The sequence below is a fragment of the Pipistrellus kuhlii genome, unplaced genomic scaffold (assembly GCF_014108245.1).
Source record: "Pipistrellus kuhlii isolate mPipKuh1 unplaced genomic scaffold, mPipKuh1.p scaffold_m20_p_6, whole genome shotgun sequence".
NCBI lineage: Eukaryota > Metazoa > Chordata > Mammalia > Chiroptera > Vespertilionidae > Pipistrellus > Pipistrellus kuhlii.
In genome coordinates, this window is record NW_023425562.1 from 53,757,686 (window position 1) to 53,776,407 (window position 18,722).

The 18,722-nt window shown below is 52.4% G+C and overlaps 1 protein-coding gene across 1 annotated transcript; it reads right to left on the reverse strand.

Moving 5' to 3' along the window:
- Positions 1 to 359: 359 nt before the first annotated feature.
- Positions 360 to 12,732, reverse strand: BPIFB6 (BPI fold containing family B member 6). Its single transcript, XM_036419313.2, has 15 exons — positions 12,631 to 12,732; positions 11,370 to 11,469; positions 10,209 to 10,313; positions 9,603 to 9,752; positions 9,383 to 9,446; positions 8,608 to 8,668; positions 7,738 to 7,829; positions 6,771 to 6,947; positions 5,994 to 6,047; positions 5,452 to 5,628; positions 4,664 to 4,731; positions 2,931 to 2,976; positions 2,068 to 2,131; positions 1,572 to 1,648; positions 360 to 547 (listed from the first exon to the last, which is right to left on the reverse strand). Exons 1-15 carry the CDS (start codon positions 12,728 to 12,730, stop codon positions 515 to 517), a joined length of 1,368 nt encoding a protein of 455 aa, XP_036275206.1. The 5' UTR covers positions 12,731 to 12,732; the 3' UTR covers positions 360 to 514.
- Positions 12,733 to 18,722: the final 5,990 nt, after the last annotated feature.

Here is an 18,722-nt window from a genome sequence, read left to right on the forward strand (position 1 = left end):
CAAGGTTTGGGGGCAATTAAGATGGGTGGGGAGAGCTTTGCCACTTGCTAGACTGTGTAACCTCGGGCAAGGGAGTTGACCTCCTTGTGCCTTAGTTTCCTCATCTGTAAAGTGAAGATGGCGATGTTGCCCTCTGCATATCCGGTTTTGTGAATTAAATGAGATGGTACAAGTAAAATCCTAAGCGTGACATTCAGCAGATATTCAGCATATGCTCAGAGCTTCCCCAAGACTGTGACCAGCTTCCTTCAGACCCCAAGCTGGTCTCAGACCCCAAAACCCACCAAAGGGGAAGAAAAGCCACAAGTCGTTTTGCTACAAATAATGAGGACAAGACATTAGATGTTTGTAATGGCCTTCCTCCTGTTTATTGCCACGGCTCCTGCCCAGGCCTGCCCGCTTCACTCCCTGTTAAAGGAAGCAGCCAGTGGTGACAGGGGGCCAGGCTCCGATCAGGGCTCCTCCATGCTGCACGGCCTGGAGTGTGGGCACTGGCAGCTGAATCCTGTCCTGGTCAGTCCAGCTTCAAGTCCATCACCAGGGCATTCTGGTGGGAGATAAAGGGCCAGGTGTAGATGGGTGAGCAATGATGGGGCCACCAGGTGCAGAATGGGATAGACCAGTGGTGGGCAAACTCATTAGCCAACAGGGCCAAGTATCAACAGTACGACAATTGAAATTTCTTTTGAGAGCCAAATTTTTTTAAAATTAAACTTCTTCTAATGCCACTTCTTCAAAAATGACTCGCCTAAGGCCGTGGTATTTTGTGGAAGAGCCACACTCAAGGGACCAAAGAGCCACATATGGCTCATAAGCCGCAGTTTGCCTATCCCAGGGATAGATTAAGCCGTGGCCAGGAAATGGAAGCCAGCATCTGAGAACAGAGGATGAATGAGACCCGCCCTATGACCCTTCACCTCTCTAAGCTTCCATTTTCCCAATGGTCGAGTGCAGACAAGCACCCCTTCCTCCCAGATTGGAGAGACAGAATGTGCGAAAGGCACATTGAATGCTCTACATTAGGGGTGTCGAACTCAATCAGAGAAGGGGCCAAAATCTAAAATCCAGCCTAAATTGCGGGCCAAATGGTTTACTGAACAGTCATAAACTGTCATTGTGATGGAAACGCAGCGGAGTGCAGTGATGACAGCGCGGTGCGGGCCACATTTCAAGGCCTGGCGGGACGGATTTGGCCCGCGGGCCTTGTGTTTGACACATGTGCTCTACATGCAATGCTTACCATGGAGTGAAAGCTAATTTCAAGTACCCATATTATCATCCCCATTTCAACACAGAAAAATCGAGGTGTAGAGAAAGGTGAGGTAATTTGCCTGAGAAGGCAGGGAAAGAGAGTGGCAGAATTCACATTTCCTTCTAGGGCATCCCTGGCCAAGAGGGGCCAGGTTCTGAGGGGAGGCGAGGGGGCACTGGTCAAGGGATTGGCAAGATAGTATTGCTGGCCACAGCCCTCCTCAGCCCTGCTCCCTCCAGGACGAGAGAGGCAGGCTTACGCTCCTCACTCATCGGCCAAAAGTGTTGACTGGCATGGCCTTGCCAATACCTTTCCTTACCTCTACTATGTCCAACTCTGCCAGGTTGTAATTCATGCCCAGAAAGTCTGGAAGTGGAAGTCCAACTTGGAGCACATCTGAGAAATACAGTAAGAGTCATTTCAGCCTAATTACTCTGCAGTTGATTAAGGGAGTGGATGCCTGGAGCAGAGGTGTGGGAAATAATGCTGTGCTTGATTCATGATGTCTGCCAGCTGCACAGGCATAGAGAGCACAGGTCAGATCACTATGTATTTACATCCCAGGTCAGGGTTAAGATCTAACTCATGGGGTGGGGTCAAGAATCAAGTGTCCAAAACTGTGGGAGGTGCCTTTGTCCGTAAACAGGTGACATTAAGATTACATTAACCTCAAAGACTCAGCAACGATCATCCATTCCCTGTTAGCCTCCCCCATCTGGGGCCAGGGGAGGGGCTTTGAGACCACCAGGTGCCATCCTTTCCTGCTCAGAGTGCTTCTGGGCACCAGCAAGATCAACGCCTGCTGGAGCTCTCACCATTGGCAGCCGGGATGTAGGCTTCTCGAAGAAAATCAGTGATAAAGCCGGTCAGTTTCTTCTCCTGGGGGAGCGAAAGGAAGAGAAAAAATGTCCACATCCCGTCGTTCAATTCAACAAAATTTTCAACCCTCTCTCCGACTGGATCTGGGGACCACAGGAATGAATATTAGAGACAGCAAACAATTTGTCCAGCTAACATCAAACTGGCCCTGATCCTGGTTACCTGTAGGCTGACGCCTTTCCCCTCTGCTCAGTCCCATTCAGGTGAATGTGGGCCTTGGGTCATGGTCCAGGCATGGGGGAATTCAGGAGATACTGGGTGGCCTGGGACCCCATTCCTGCTCCTACAGAAATTTTTGATCATTCATTCATTCATTCATTCACTACCTGCCTGTACCTCAGTTTCCCATCTTTGAAAATATAGTATAATAGCACCCACTCACATGGCTTCAATGAATTTAAAGCACAGAGTAAGTGTTCAGTGAGAACTATGGTCAGGATTATTATTTTTAGCACCTATTGGGTCAGGTTCTGTGTTGGGCTCTGAGGCTACAGAGACTAATATAATAACATCTGGTTCATCTGAGTCAGCTCAGCTGCTGCTATGCATGGCAATGTTTTTTGTGGTTTTTTTTTTTTTTTTAATCAATCAAAAGAGATGCCCAGATTCTACCCGGAAAAGCAAACAGGGACTTAGAGGTTAAGTGACTTTCCCAAGGTCAAATAGCAAATCCGGACCCCCAAACTCCACAGAGACCTGCTCTATGTACTTTGCCTCTATTTCGAGGCCGGTCCCTATAGTCCCAAGGGAGAACAAGCCCAGGCTCGCCAGACGAGGTAATAACACTTGGGACACTTACCTGAAAGGCACCAACTGATGAGGTCTCCCGGGACAGGCTCAGTAATCTGTGCAGGAGAGAGAAACCAGGTGGGGAGAGGGCAGTCTGAGCCACTGCCCCTGGCCCTGGAGAAAGGGGATCTCAAACACCTCGCACACCCTCATGCAGAGGTTTCCTCCATGCCTTCCTGTCAGGTGTTTGTAAGTCTATGCTCGCATGCTACCTTTGATGGGGTGCTCACTACCTTTCATTATAGCCCATTCTGTTTCCCACGAGCTCAAGCCACTGCCTCCTCTCATGGGTCCTGACTCTTCCCTCAGGGACCCCACGTCATGTCTATTGCTTCTTCCCAAGGCCACATATGCAGAGATTTGCAAGCCAACTAATTAGTCCCAAATCCTTGAAAGACACAAAGTTAGGACCCTCCCACCCCCCACCCAGCTCATCCCCTGGACAATCTCTAGTAGGCACTACTACATGTTGACACCAGAACAAACCATGAGATGGTCATCTGGTGGCTTTATCATCCCAGCATCTATTCTCTGTTCCAGTAACAAGAGCTCCATTTTCTACTCTTATTCCAAGACATTCAGGTGGGGCTGAATTCAGCCTAAGCACAAGAATCAGACCTGGCTAATCAGAGCATTCCAATCAGAGCAGTGTGCTGATTAGCTTAGGGTTGGTCATGTGCTCCAAGGCAGACCAATAAGAAGCAGCCTTGGTAATTTTGTTCGAATTATTGAACAAGAGGCCTCTCTTGATGTTAGGGTCACTTTGCCGTCACCTGGGGAGAGACTGCTCGAGAATTCAGCCAATAAAGAGGACAGCAAGGGTCAAGGGAGGAAGGAGACAGAGTCTTGAGGACTTCATTTGCATACCTAGATCTAGCCATTCCGGAAAGCAAGTCTACCTCTAGAATTTTCGATTACATAAACCAAGAGATTCCCTTTGAAGCTTAAGTCAGTTAAAGTTGGAACTTTCCCTTACAACTGAAAGAATCCTGGCCTAATGCAAGTCAGATGAAGGATTAAAGCAAATACAAAAATGAATGGACTAATAATAAAACTAGAATGTTGGAGTGGAATAATAAATACAATTTGGGTAGCCAGTGCCTAACATGGAGACAGAGCTCTAAAAATGTTTATTTGCCTAAGAAAAAGTTGCCTGGATGAGTTATTATTTGAGCTGGGCACTGATAAATGGCCTTTGGACAGTGTGGACCAAGGCTTACTAAATGAAAAAAGGAACGTGATCTCACCATCAGTCCACTGTCGAGACCCTAACGGAATTGCCTAGCCGGTGTGGCTCAGCGGTTGAGCATCAACCCAAGATGTTGCCAGTTTGATTCCCAGTCAGGGCACATTCCTGGGTTGGCACCTCGATCCCCAGTGTGGGGCATGCAGGCAAAGCTGATCAGGCAAAGCTGATCCTGTCTCATTGATGTTTCTATCTCTCTATCCCTCTCCCTCTCGCTCTAAAAATTATATATATATATATATATATATATATATATATATATATATATATATATGGCAGTGGTGTGAGAATTTGAGAAGAGCCTTGAGTTCCAAGCTAATATCTGAGAGAAGATGACTTAGACAATGGGGAGTCATTGAGGGTTCTGGAGCAAGAATAGTGGCCAGATTAACCTGACAGTGTGGCCTGTGCTGGACGGATCAGAGAAAGACCCTGGAGCAGGGAAACCAATGGTGCTGATAATACCAAGGAAGCCAGTGCTGGCAACAAACACATACCTGTTCAGAGAGGTGGTCATGTGCAGCCGGTTCTCACGCACTGAGTACTGAATTTCCAGGTTGAAGTGCTGGCATGAGGGGAAGCAGGGAGAAGGCAGTGAGCCCCCATCAGGGCTGGCAAAACCAGAAGTTTTACCACTTTCCCAACACCACCACCACTGCCAAGTCAGCATGGTCTTCCTCTCTGCCCATCCCATCTTCAGGAACTGAGCCCAGCAGTCTCCCCAGGCTGCTCAGCCCTCCCTGTGCCTGGCCCAGGACAGCGCCTTCAAAAATACATGGCGTGTTTGTAGATTCCTGTGCACATCATGTAATTTCTCCAGGCCTTTGCACATCCTGTAACCTCTGCCTGGAGTGTCCTCCATCACCAGCCCAAGCCCTTTCCTGGCCAGTTCCTGTTCAACTTTCAACTGCCTGCTTAGATATCACCTCCTCTGGGAAGTCCTCTGTGATTTCCTCTACTGGATTTGGAATTTCTTTAGGCTCCCACAGTCCCCAGGTTAAGCTCCTCACTGCCCTTATAAATGTTAATGGGTGTTGAAGGAAGGCATAGGGTGGAGAAAAGAGAAAAAGGAAGGACTAAACTATTGACCCTCCACTTGTTGGTCTTTCTAGCCATTCAAAGTTTCAATGGCAGAGCCAAGGATCAGACATCAGGTGACAATGTCTGAGAAGTTAGGACCACATAATTGAGATGAGCAAAGAGCCCTTCCGCCCATTACGTGGCTATCAGCTAAAATCCCACCTTCTAAGAGGTTAGGCTTAGATAGGGAAGACATTCCACTCACAACTTCCAGGAGGAAGAGGGACACAGGCGCCTTGCCCCGCCGCCGCCGAGCTGCGAACATCTCCAGGGTGCCGTGGAGGTGCAGCAGGCTTTTGCCTGTCTCCATGGTGACCTTGGGGGGCTTGTTTATCCTAATCTGAGTCACCAAGGGCTTTGGCTTGCGATAGGCCTCCGCCACCTACGGAAACCAGGAAACTCCCCTCAGAGCCAGCCCTCAGACTGATGGCTTCCGTTGAAACCAGGAGTCTGCCATGAACTAGGTGATTCCACCTTGGGCACAGGAAGTACAACATGCAAAGGCTGGGGAGTGTCTATCAGGAAATAAAAGGAACAAGCCAAACCATCTGGCTGTTTCTATATTGACATAAAAAGTACAGTGTACAAATGCGGACCCAAAGAGTACTTTATGGAGAGGTCCAAATGATTCCACCCTGGACAAGAGAGATGAGCTTGAAAAGCTGCGTCCCCAATTTCTAGTCCCTTTGACTAGAGGAGAGCAGGGCAGAGCAGAACGTGGGGATTATGGGTAGTCAGGGCACTCACTTCAGGGATGAAACCAGACAGTGTCTTAGTGGTTTGTGGGGGCAGCTCACCAACCTACAAAATGCAAATCAAATTTAGGATTACTGAAGCCTTTCTTAACCCATCCTAACAACCAGATAATGAGCTCCTGAGTAACCCAGACTGTGGCTTGCACATTCTGATACCCATAGTTCTTAGTACCTGGTGAAATACTGAGAAAATGTTGGGTGAAAAGGCAGGCAGATAGAAGGAAATGAGTAGATGTAATGGGGGAGGGAAATGAATGGATAGATAGATGGATGGGGGAAATGGACAAAGAGAGGAGTGAGTGAGTAGATGGAAGAAAGCATGGATAAAGACTGTTTAAATAGGAGAATGAATAATAGATGATGAGCAGGGGGCATAGGTAGGTGAAAAAATGAAAAGAATAATGAATAGAAGGATGGGTGGATGCAAAGATGGTGGAGAGATACAATAAATGGATGAAAGAATGGATGATGTATGGATTAATGTGCATGAGGATGGATGAGAAGGCACATGGATGGATGGTGGGTGCATGGATGGGAGGATGAATGAATGGATCAGAGGGGATGGATGGATGGATGGATGAATGGATGGATGAGTAGATGGTGGTTACATGGACAGAGATGGTGGGTGGCGGGGTTAACTAATGATAGAAACCTAAATCAGTTCTGGCATCTTCCCGTCCTAGCATTGCCCACAATCCCAGGATAATTCTAAGAATAGATACATCAGACAGGGACTGTCATTACGGGGGTGCAGCACTGGACAGCTCACCCTGGTATCCTGGATGTTCAAATCAAAGGACTTCTGCAGGAGGGCAAGCTCTGCTGTGAGGAAGGCGGCCGAGAGCAGCAGCTGTGAAGAGCCTTCATCATAATCGTCAGGGAACTCTGGGGCCTCCCCATCGTCAGCAAGCTGGATGGCGTTGCCTTCTTCCTGCTGTACCACAGGCTGTGGGACAGAGAAAAGACAGTCAGCCTTGGCCATGAGGGACTGTAGCTAAGGGTGAGTCTCAGTTCTCCAAACTAATGGCACTCAAGCCAGCCCTAAGTCAGCAAGCCATCAGCTGTTAGTGTCAGAGCCCAACCCGCCCAGGGTACAGGTGGGTAAACAGAGGCTGATCAGATAGGGAAATCAGTCATTAAATCACTGGCGGTTTCTCCTAGGATTGCTTAAGTAACCTCAGTTCATCTAACTTTGACTGCCTGAGCCCTCATTTATACAGATCATAGTTTCTGTTTTATTCTCAGAAGAAAAGGGTAAGTGGAAAATAATACAGGGCCTGTAAGAAATACGCTGGAAGGAGACTTTGCAGTGAGATAATTTCTTAGGATTTTTCTTCCCTTCCTTAAAGATTCATCTCACCTAGTCACCTACAGTTCTGGAAACGTGGGTGAGGACCCACCTCAGCCACCACCTTAAGGTGGGACCCTAGCTAAGCCTTGCCTCCTCCCAGGCCTCAGTGTCCCCATCTGTACAATTTCAGGGTACAACTGGGTGAGCCACTCACAGGGAGAAGCAGACAGCCTTGGGAGAAGGTGTGAGTGAAGTCAGCAGTCCGGGGAGATCAGCTAAGGGACTTAGGGTTCAAGTTGAGAGCAGAAAGAGGGAAAGGACCTCAGTGTCAGGAAATACTTGCAATAGGTGAGCCTGGCCTGCAAGGACCACAACCCCAGACAGCCCCCACCACTCAGGCCAGTGAACTTGAGGCCCGAAGCCTCTGGTGACCCCTGGTGCTTACACTGAAGTCCACTTGGATGTAGCTGGCTGTGGTGGACGGTATGGCTGTCAGCATATACTTCACGGTGCCCATCTGGCCTATGGGCATGGGGGCTGTGTGAAGAGGAGGTTGCATTTAGAGGGGCACCAACCCGGAAGCAGCTCAGAGAATTCAGCATCATCCAACCTCCACCTGAGCCTGACCTACGTGCCAGGAATCCTGGCCCTCTGTGTGACCCAAGGCCAATTATTTAGCATCTCTGGGCCTCAGTGATTTCATCTGTAGAATGGAGGCAATGGGCCTAACCAGGAAAACCGTGCCCGCTCCCATCACTCTGCAGGCACAGAGCTTGAGAGTTTACCAGGGGTTGTCACACCTCAGTTCTCACCACAAAAGAGTGGAGTTAGGATTATCAGCTCTGTTTTACAGATGAGCAAACCGGGGCTTGTTGGAGTGAAGTGACTTGTCCCAGGCCACACTGCTGAGCAAATAAACCCACCATCTTCATTCCCAGCTGTTGGGCTTTCCTCTCCCCCACACTGCAGAGTCCTGTGAATCCCAAGATGAAGGAGGCAGCAGATGCTCTTGGAAAAGGAAAGGGGTACCACCACTTTCCTGGGGGATTGCTATTCAGACTGCAGGGTGTGGATAGCCCACAATGGCTGCTGTCCTTGGAGTCTGGTGTGATGGATCGAATAATGGATGAAGAGCAAGGAGAAGGACCCCGGAGTCCTTCATCTGGACAGGCAGGGGACAGACAAACACCATCACCTCAGACCTCCTCTAGTCCTGAGGCTGGGCTGGGAGCAGGCACTTAAGTGGGAAGTGGGGCATCAAAGTCCGTCCATCCTGATGTCCCCGTGGGAGCAAGACATGGCGAGGACCACTCACCATTCAAGTTGGCCCACTTCTTGTTTACATACACCAGGACTGCATCAATGGCTGGGCACATCTGGAAGCAGAGAAGATGCTGGGATCAAAGGGCCCCTGTGTGGAGGACCTCACTCTTCACAGATGAATGGTTCTCCATGGGGCGTCCCAAAAGCCCTGGTGGAACAGGTCCTGGAGAGGCAACTGAGACCACAGTTACATGGAAAGTCAATGGTAGAGCTGGGACTAGAATCCAGATCTCCTGACCCCGGGCTGAAACAATCAGTGAGGACTCAAATCCCAGGGATTGGTAATCTGGGCAGCGTTGGCAAGCTGTGATGTGCAGGCTCTCATTTCTTTCTCCCGTGCTCATGGCAGACATCCCTAGATGATCACAGCACTGTCTCCTGCTGAGCCAGCCACAGCCTCAGAATCCTCCTCAGCCACTATCAGCCGATCAGGATCGGCACCTGAGAAAAATCACCTGCCAGCCCTGGTCTAAGCACTCCCGTGGATAAAGGGAGGCATGCGGCCCGCTGGCTGCGAATTTGACATGCTTGGGGTAGAGGCTTGCTCTAGGCCACATGTGTCAAACACAAGGCCCGCGGGCCAAATCCGTCCCGCCAGGCCTTGCAATGTGGCCCGCACCGCGCTGTCATCACTGCACTCCGCTGCGTTTCCATCACAATGACAGTTTATGACTGTTCAGTAAACCATTCGGCCCGCGATTTAGGCTGGATTTTAGATTTTGGCCCCTTCTCTGATTGAGTTCGACACCCCTACTCTAGGCACTCACCAGGCCAGGGAGGACTTTGTGTAGGGTGCTGTCCAGGAACTTGCTGATAACATTAGGCATCATTCTGGTCACAGAAAATGGGGACAGGGGCACAATAGCAGGAAGTTAGGCACAGGACAAACACGGGCATGGCTAAGGAAGTGCCATGGCTCAGGAAGTGGGTGCTGAGCCGGGTGGCAATGTGAACCCAGCTTTCCTCCCCAGCTGCAGACCCCCTCACTTGCTAGGCAGGTTGGTCTTCACGCTGACCAGGATGACCTCACAGCCCTCGCTCTTGAATAGGGGGAGGCCTGTCTCCTCATCCTGCAGAATCCGGTTGGTGGCTGTGATGTTCAAGACCACAGTGATCTCCATGTTCTTACCTATGAAGCTGGAAGAGAGGGTAGGCAGGCATCGTGGGCATATCTGCCACGGTGGCCACTATCCTTATCTCCTCTCTGCCTGCATCCTCTGCAGCTCTGGAAGGGGGAGGGGGTGGGGCACCACCCACCCGGGTCAGAAAAGGGGATGGAACCTGCCCAACATCGCAAAACCAGTCTTTCCTCTTCCCTCTTGCTTTGGTAAACTCTTACACATCCTTCAAAACTCTGCTCATAATCTCCAAAGAGCCTTTTCTGATCCCTTTATCTTGCCAATGCTTCCTCTGTCCTGGGCAAAATCATTCCATATGTGATGGTCTGTGCTCAGGTCTGATTCCCAGCAGAGGTAGGAATCAAGTTAGCATCATCGTAAACCACAGCATCCAGGTGGTAAGCAGCAGGTACTCAATAAATGGGCACGTAAGCCTGAGGCGAGGGCACCTCCCCGCCTCCCCTGCCATGCTCACCTCTTGCCTGTGATGGTCATGCCGGTGGACACACACTGGAAGACGCCCACCCCTGGTGTGAAGCTCAGGGTGATGACAGGCAGCAGCACATCCTTCACCTTCATGCTGGGAGGGACAGACACCCACAGCAATGACAAGCGGGCAGTGAGACCTTGCCAGCTGCTCAGTCCACTCCCCCACCACCTTGCTTGGGAGGTCTTAGGTAAGACCCCTCTCCCATGTCACAGGAATAAGCCTGCCTGGTGGTGCCGTTGTGAAGCAAACAAAAAGCTGGACATGAGCCCGTTTGTACACAGAAAGACACCTGGCTGACTGTGCGACCTTGGGCTGCTCCGTTCCCTTCTCTGAGCCCCAGTCTCCCCACCGGCTAAATGGGGAGGTTGGCTAGGATCAGGGTTTCTCGCCCTCAACACTTACGACCTCTCGAGCAGGTTAACTGTGTTGTGGGGAGCCGTCCTGGGCATTACAGGATGTTTCGTAGGAGCCCTGATTTCTACCCATGAGAGGCCTCATGGGCACCTCCCTACCCCCACCCCAGCAAGTCATGACAAACCAAAAACGTCTCCAGACACTGGTTGAGAACCACCAGTCTGGGGTTTGGGATAGCATGGACGTGGCATGTCTACCTTTACCCGCCCATCCTGAGCTTTTGGCAGACATTGCTAAGTGATCACAGTCCTGTGTCCTGCTCAGTCCAGAGAGTGGCCCCCGCCCCCGGGTACATCATTCCGGGCAGCCCCTACCCATCAGCTCTGTGTGGCAAAGGAGCCGACCCTGTCATTGGAAGGCTATGATACCTTTCCAGCTTTGCCATTTGAGGGTTTTTCTTTCAATGGCGCATACCTTCAGTGCGCTCCTGCTGCCGGCAGGCCATTGGAGTCTGACTTTCAACCTCACTTCCTCCTCCCAGTGACGCTGCTCACAACAGAGCAGGAATTGTCCTCAGTGGATGACTGTGGAGGCTGGGACCCAGGCAGCAGCAGTGACGTGCCCATGGTCCCAGAGCAAGCCAGCAACAAGACAGGGAAGAGGCCCCACACCTGCACTAGCTGTCCCACCTGCCTTCTCAGGTCCTGGCACGGCATTCCTCACCACTTCTGCCCTGGCCATCACCCCCTCAACACCCACACACACACACACACACAGCACTGCCCTACTCACTCAGTGAGGCCCTTGATGGGTTTCACCCCTGGACGTTTCTGGCCCGCCTCCGCTGCCATCTTCTCCAGGATATGACTCTCGTTCATCGCACTCTGGACCTCTGGAAAGGGGAGGGGTCTGAAGAGGACCAGACACTCACCTGGGCTCCTCACTGCTTCCCTGCCCGGGGCCAATTTCTCTGGTCTCCTTGGCACAGGCCACCTACAAGGGGCACCACTATGTGCCGCACAGTCACTGTGCCCCACTCTGAGCTGGGGGCCCAGGGACCCAGCGATGAGTCACACCATGCCCTCCTCAAGCCTCCTGGAGAGGACCCAGTCACCAGCAATGTCAGAGTCATAGGAGCACAGGCAGCTAGAGCAACCCCAGGGAGGGTTTGGGTCAGGAAAGGAAGGTCTGAGGAAGGCTTCCAGGAGGAGGTGACCTGTTAGTTGGTCCTTGAGAGAGGACTAGGGATTTTCACCAGGAATCAAAGGGAGAAGGGGGCCTCTCCAGGCAGAGGGCACAGCAAGGGCAAAGGTGGGGAAGTGGGGGTGGAGATGGCATGGTGAGGGACGAGTGAGAAACAGCATGGCTGGAGGGTGGAAGGGACATGACAGACCCCAAGCCACTCACAAAGCAGATTCTGTGCCTAAAGCCAGGACATTCTGATTCCCCAGGCCTGGAGGCCCCAACCCCAAGTCACACCTCCAGAAACACCTCCATAGCATTCACAGGCTAATTCCCGGAGAGGGAACAAATTCCGAGCTCACTGGACTGTCATTAGCCCTTTACATCTGGATGTGACTTCGTTTTCCTGGAAGTCACAGAGCTCAAAGGTAGAAAATACATTTGTACTCAAGTCCCCCCCGGGTGGTCTTAGCTTCACGTTTATTTGGTCCTGCTCAGTAAAGACGGGCCACCCTCTTTCACATTTCCTTACGTTTGCCTTCAGAGGGTAAGTGAATTGCCTGAGGTCACACAGCACATTATTGGCTGGCCTGAGATTTGGTTTACGTCTGTCTGTCATGCACACGGCCTACTCGCGGCCACCAAGCCCTGCCACCAGAGCCAAGGAGGGGCTCCAAGGGAACAGGGTTTTCAGCTGCACCTCCAACTTGTGGAGGGACCTGGGACAAGTCACCCCATATTGCCTATAAGTGTATTATGAGGGTCATAGGATGCTCGGGGCCATAAAATATGAGCAGCCACTGCGTACTTACTGCCTACCCCCTGTCCCAGCCACCTCCTCCCCAGCCTCCCACCCAGGCCGACCGCTCACCGTGGTTCAGGATGTCCATGCCCAGCCGCAGCAGCGCCCCGGGCTCGGCTCGTGTGCAGGTCAGCAGGCCACAGAGCGCCAGGCACAGGATCTGCAGCATGGCTCCCCCTGGGCCACAGAGCCTGGGCTGGGTACAGCCCACCAGGCCCTGTGTCCCCTGGGGACCTCCCAAGCCCCAGAACAGATCAGCCCCCGGAATGACCTCCAGGGTCCGGGAGCCTTGGGAATCTAGCCCGTTAAGCAAACTTCATTACCGCCTCCCAGAGGGGTCAGTGTCCAGAGTAAGCACAGGACCTTTGGAGTCACCCCTGCAGGTCACGTCCCTCTCTAAGCCTCAGTGTCCTCGTCTGTGGGTGTGACGCATTCCGACCAGCCTGCCCTGTGAGGCTGCTGGAGGTTCAGCTGCAGTTTTTCATGAGTTCAGATGTGGCTCAGTTCCAGGCAACGCTGGAGCCTTGAAGGGGATTCCAACCTGGTCTGACTCAGGGAACCCCCTTCCCTCCACCTCCACGCTACAGCCAATGGCACCCCCACTTCCTCCAGCTCCGTCTCACTTCTAGACACCTCAGCTCAGAGCCCCTTACGGCCTCTGGGGACATCCCTTTACCAATATATACCCCGGGTCTCACAGCCAGTGCGTAGAGAGCTGGTGAGGACTTCCCAGCCCAGACCCCTCAAAGCTCCCTTCCCACCCCAAACCCCCAGAAATCCCTTTCTGCTGCTTACCAAGACCTCAAGTTCTCCAACCAGAGGCCACGTGTTTGGTTCAGGTGTGAGCTGTGGATGAAAAGAACCAAGGAGCCGGGACCAGTTTGGCTCAGTGGATAGAGCGTCGGCCTGCGGACTGAAAGGTCCCGGGTTCGATTCCGGTCAAGGGAATGTACCTTGGTTGCGGGCACAAACCCAGTGGGTGGTGTGCAAGAGGCAGCTGGTTGATGTTTCTCTCTCATTGACGTTTCTAACTCTCTGTCCCTCTCAATTCCTCTCTGTGTAAAATCAATAAAATATATTTAATAAAAAAGAAAAGAGAAGAAAAGAACCAAGGAGTGGCCACAGGGCCTGGCCTGTGTCGCCTAGAGAGGGAGAGCTCCAGCTGGGCCTGTGGACAGCAGCTCAGGCCCCACCGCTCCACACACAGAGCGGGCCGCCTACTTTGAGCTCATGCACTCATACATTCATTCATTCACACACTCACTCATTCAATCACATTTATTGAATGTGACAGGCAGACCGGGCTACCAGGTAGGCATGGCAGAGAAAGTCCTACTCCTCCTGAATCTTAAAGAGAAGCAATAGAATGGGATACAGTGTGTGTGTCGAGGGAGTGGGGGTGGAGGTGAGCAGAGAAGGACTCTGTGGAGAGGAGATATTTAGGTTGAGACTAAAGGGTAAGAAGGAGCCAGCATTTAAAAAGCCAGGGCAGGCCAGTCAAGCCTACAATCAACATCTGCTCCATGAAAGTATATGTTTCTCTCTCGTCTCACTTATTTTTAAAGTCTATCTTGGTTTGAAAATAAGCCATCTTGGTGTTTCCTCAACCCCTATGAAGACACATATGTGCCATGGGAATGTGCCAAGCCATGTGCATGCCCAGCGTCAAATCTCTTTGAAAACCATGCCCGGAGGGACAGTGAAGTTCAGTGCCAGGGTAACGGAGCTGGAAGGGCCTGGGGAAGGTCTGCTCTGGTCCCAGATAGATCCCCCAGTTTGGAAGGCTGAACCTGGGGACTTGAACACCACCCCTGCTCCCCTATTTCCAGGCCAGAACTGATGCCAGGTGATTAGGCCATTCTGGGCAGGATTCCTTGCCCTCTTAAAATGCCAAGTGGCTTAGGGTAACATGGCCGGGGAGGTGTTTCTGAGATGGTGACAGCGTTTTGTTTCTGACGGTGCTTGTGCTTTTGCCTATGCTGTCCCTCCCTCATAGAGGGCCCTCCCCGACCACCGTAATCTGCTTATCCCTCAGTCTGAATTCCAGCCTTTGCTTCCCCACCAAGAAGCTTCCCCTCAACCCTCCCACTGCCCCATCTTCAGGATCACAGTTTGCACCTGACTGTGTACCTAATCCATTCTACCCCCACATGAGTGCTCCCTGTCGTCCCCACCAGCGCTCTTTGCTTAACATTTTCAGATGCTCTTAGGTGCACCAAGCCTCCTCTTCATCCCTACACCCCTGCCCCATCGCCCCGGCTCAGCTCTGAGCTCCTGCAAAGCTGGGCTTCTCTGGTCCTCCCTCCGCCTCTGATGGAGCTCCAGGAGGCCCCTCGGATCTGCTGCCATGTGGATCTTGCCCGTCCTACAAATCCTAAAGATTGCAAGGTCCGGCGGCTTCCTGGCAAGTGGGGAGCCGCCCTGGCTGAGGATCAGGACATAGAACGAAGCCCCGGCCCTGCCACCCACTTGCTCGCTTGCTGTGCGATCTCAGACAAGTCCCATCCCTCCTCCCGGCCTCAGTGTTCTCACCTGTAAAATGGCAGCGCTGGCTGAGACCCTCTCCGGGGACCGTGCTGCAGGTGGGGCCTGCCCTCACCTCACTGGGTCTGGGGACGTCCTGCAGATGACTGACCCCTGCTTCTGGATCCCAGGAAGAGGAAGCCCTTATATTTGGGAGCCTGATTAGCTGCTTGAATAATGAAGGGTTTAATAAGGCCCAGATAATTATCAAGAGGCCTGAAGAATAGGAGCCCTGATGCTCACATGACCCTGTAATCTGTTCCAATGTAAATAGCACGGAGGACGGCTGGAAAGCCTAGGTGGCTGCAGGAGGGCAGGCGCTAAAGGGAGGTAAGGGGGGAGGGAGATGGAGTGGTCACAGGAGCACGTATCAGGGCTCACCTGTTCCCTCCCCTAGACCCAGTGCCTCCCACAAGGCTGGGCACACAGCTGGTACTCTTACATTCCTTCCACAAACATTTATTGAGCACCTTCTGTGTGCCAGGCCTCTGCAGGGCTGTGGGGTTGCTTCAGTGAACAGGCAGCTGAGGTTCCTGTCCTGAGAGGACTCCTAGCAATGACAGGGGGAGGTGAGCACTCTGCAGTCACCAACCACAAAGCCAGGTTATTGCTGGGGAGGTGGAAGCCACTGAGCCAGGAGGATGGTGGGAAGGAAAAACGGGGTTATCATCGGAGCCACGGGCCTCTGAAGCAGGGACTGTTGGAGCTGATGGCTGAGGGGGGGCAGAGCCAGCTCTGCAAGGCTGGGGAAAGTGTTTCAGGAGGGGGCCATCAAGTGCCAGTGCCTGGCAAGGGCAGGCTGGACCATCAGGCCCGCGCCCCCTGAGACTCACAAGGGGCACAGGAGCCACTTGTCTGGTGGGGCCGCTCCTGGAGGAGATGCCAGGTGACAAATGCCAGGGCTGAGGAGCTCCTCTCTGTGTCCAGAGCTGAAGGGCAGTGAAGGCCGGTGGCTCCATGCCACACAGCGAGCTGGCCACAGAGCTGGGGCTGGAACCCAGGCCGGGGTGCCCAGCCTCTACTCTGCTCTCCACCAAGCCCTTGGGAGGCCTGGCTGGGGCACTTTAAAGGGGGTGCTTCTGAATAACTGGGTTTTCCTCATCCACCCCCAGGGAGCCTCCAGCTCTGAAAGACGAAGGAAGCTACTGCGCCCATTGTGCCCTGGGGCCACTGCGGCAGGACCTGCCTGAGGTCAGCGGGGCTGAAACCAGGGTTGGACGGGGGAAGAGGACCCAGGTTGGCCCAGCCAGTCTGCATCCTGACCTGGGCCCTGAGCTGGAGCAGTAAGTCTACAGACAGCATTGACTTATCCCTGCGGATCCTCACCCAACCGACAGAGGGCCAGCGGGCCTCCCCTCCTGCTACATGCAAATCTGCCCGGGTGCCTCTGCTCTTCCGGCCCTTTCCTGCCTCCTTCCAGAGCCATCCTGGGTATTGGGGAGTGAGGGAGAGCAGGACGGATATGGGGTAATTGGAATCTAGAGAAACCTACTTGCGTGGGTTCAGGAATCTGTGTGGCCCGCTCCCTGACTTCTCTGGCTGTTGTTCTATCCTCTTTATAATGAGGGGGCAGAGTAACAATAGCAATTCTGAGCAGGAAAAGGACAGGCATGCCATTCTCCCTTATCCTAAATTCAAAGTTAAGTGGTCCAACCAAGATCCAGTGGCCAGACACACACAAAATTATTTTAAGGGAACAGAGTTTTCCTGGGGCCAGAAATGAGATCCCTCTGTAACCTGGCAGCCTCAGCCCGGACACAGCCTTTCTCCCATGCCACCCTTGGGAACAGAGACCACACCCCCACCCCTGGCCCACCCACTCTGAAGGCCTCTTGCCCATCCAGTGCCCCACCGCCTGTGCTGGTGCCCCTGCCTGGTCACACACAGAACAGATGCTAAAACAAGCACAACCCCCTCCTGTCCCAGGGCTCCTCCCTCTCCACCCCCCACCAGCCCCCGCCTTTGCATCTGCTCTCCGAAGGTCTTAGCTGCCCATGCTTTGCCCAGCAGCCATGGACTGGCTCCAGCCAGGCCAAACAGCAAACTTCTCTGCTCTCCAGGAGGCTGACCGACACCCTGTCCAGGGAGGTCTGAGCCCTTCCAAGTCTTTCTTCCTGGGTTCTCTCCCTCAGCTCTTGAGTCCCACACAGTTTCCTTCTGGCTCAGAGTCACTCTTTTCCCATGGTTCCTTGTTCTTCATACTAAACGTCCCCGGGTTAAGCTGTGTGATTTCTAACTGAATGACTGAGTCGTCCCCTTAGGGACTAGACCAGCTCTCTGTCCACAGAGAACGGCCTCCTTCTGGGCACAGAGCGTGACTCTGGCACCTCACCCTCTCCTCCTAAAAGTGCATTATACAACAGAGTATATCGTGCTGTGTAACATGCAAACAAAGACCTAGCTGGTTGGGAAAGGTGATTGAATAAAAGAATGGCAGGATAGATGAACGAATGAATCCACAAATGGGTGGGTGGGTGCATGGATTGAAAGGTGGGCAGATGAATAGATGGAAGGGAGATTGGATCATTGGTCTGACTGCTTAATAGATGGACCTTAAATATTGAGTTCAGGATCTTCTTATAGGTTGTTACTACCTTTATGGCTGTGTCTGTGTTAGGGCTGTAGGCAAAACAATCCTTCAGGGCCATTCGTAAGCTTCCCACCACAGGAGAAGAAGGACCAGGAAAAACTTGCTGGACACCAGGAGTCAAGCCATGAGAGGAACAGAAACTGTCTTGAAGGAACCTGATTGCACATCTGCATTCCATCTGCCTTCCAGGCCCGCCAGCTCAGCCCCAGACCCACTGACACAGGTTTCCCCCCAGTGACTGCATAGAAGGATGAAGCTCCAGCTCCGGGTGCTACCATCATGGACCAGTGTCCCCCTGGCTCAGTGCTGTGCACCCTTCCCTTTGGGTGTCCCATCCCTCAGCCCCTTCCCTTAAATAAATTCAATTTTCTTTCATCACCAACTGAGATGGCTAGATTAAGTCCCAATAAAAGTAGGAGTCAGCCCTAACTGGCTTGGCTCAGTGGATAGAGTATCAGCCTGCAGACTCAAGGGTCCTAGGTTCGATTCCGGTCAAGGGCATGTATCTTGGTTGAGGGCACATCTCCAGTAGGGAGTGTGCAGAAGGCAGCTGAATGATGTTTCTAACTCTCTAACTCTCTCCCTTCTTCTTTGTAAAAAAATTAATAAAATATATATATTTTTTAAAAGTAGGATACATTCATTCATTAACAAGCAACCAAATGAAATAAAGGCCATGCTATCCTGAGCGAAATAATGAGGTTGTGTTTCACAGCCCGCCCCTTCCCACTCCTTCAGCCCCATCCCCATCACCCCTCCCCACCAAACCTCTGAGCCGGTCCAAGCCCCCAGCCTGTCTCACACTGAGACTTCAGGGGTGAGGCTATAACGCATACAGGGGGAGAGGCCAGTGTCAGACAGTACCCATGATTTCGCTTCCTGATGGTGGAAATTGGGGCACCCTTTCCTCCCCGGGGAGACATAAAGCGTGAGCCCTGTATCTAGGAGATTAGCTTGTCGCTGGAGAGAAAACCACTCAGCTTTGGTTGCTAGTGTTTGTCTCCCTCCGTCTGCCCTGGGACATCTGATCAGAGACTTTCAGCTGGAA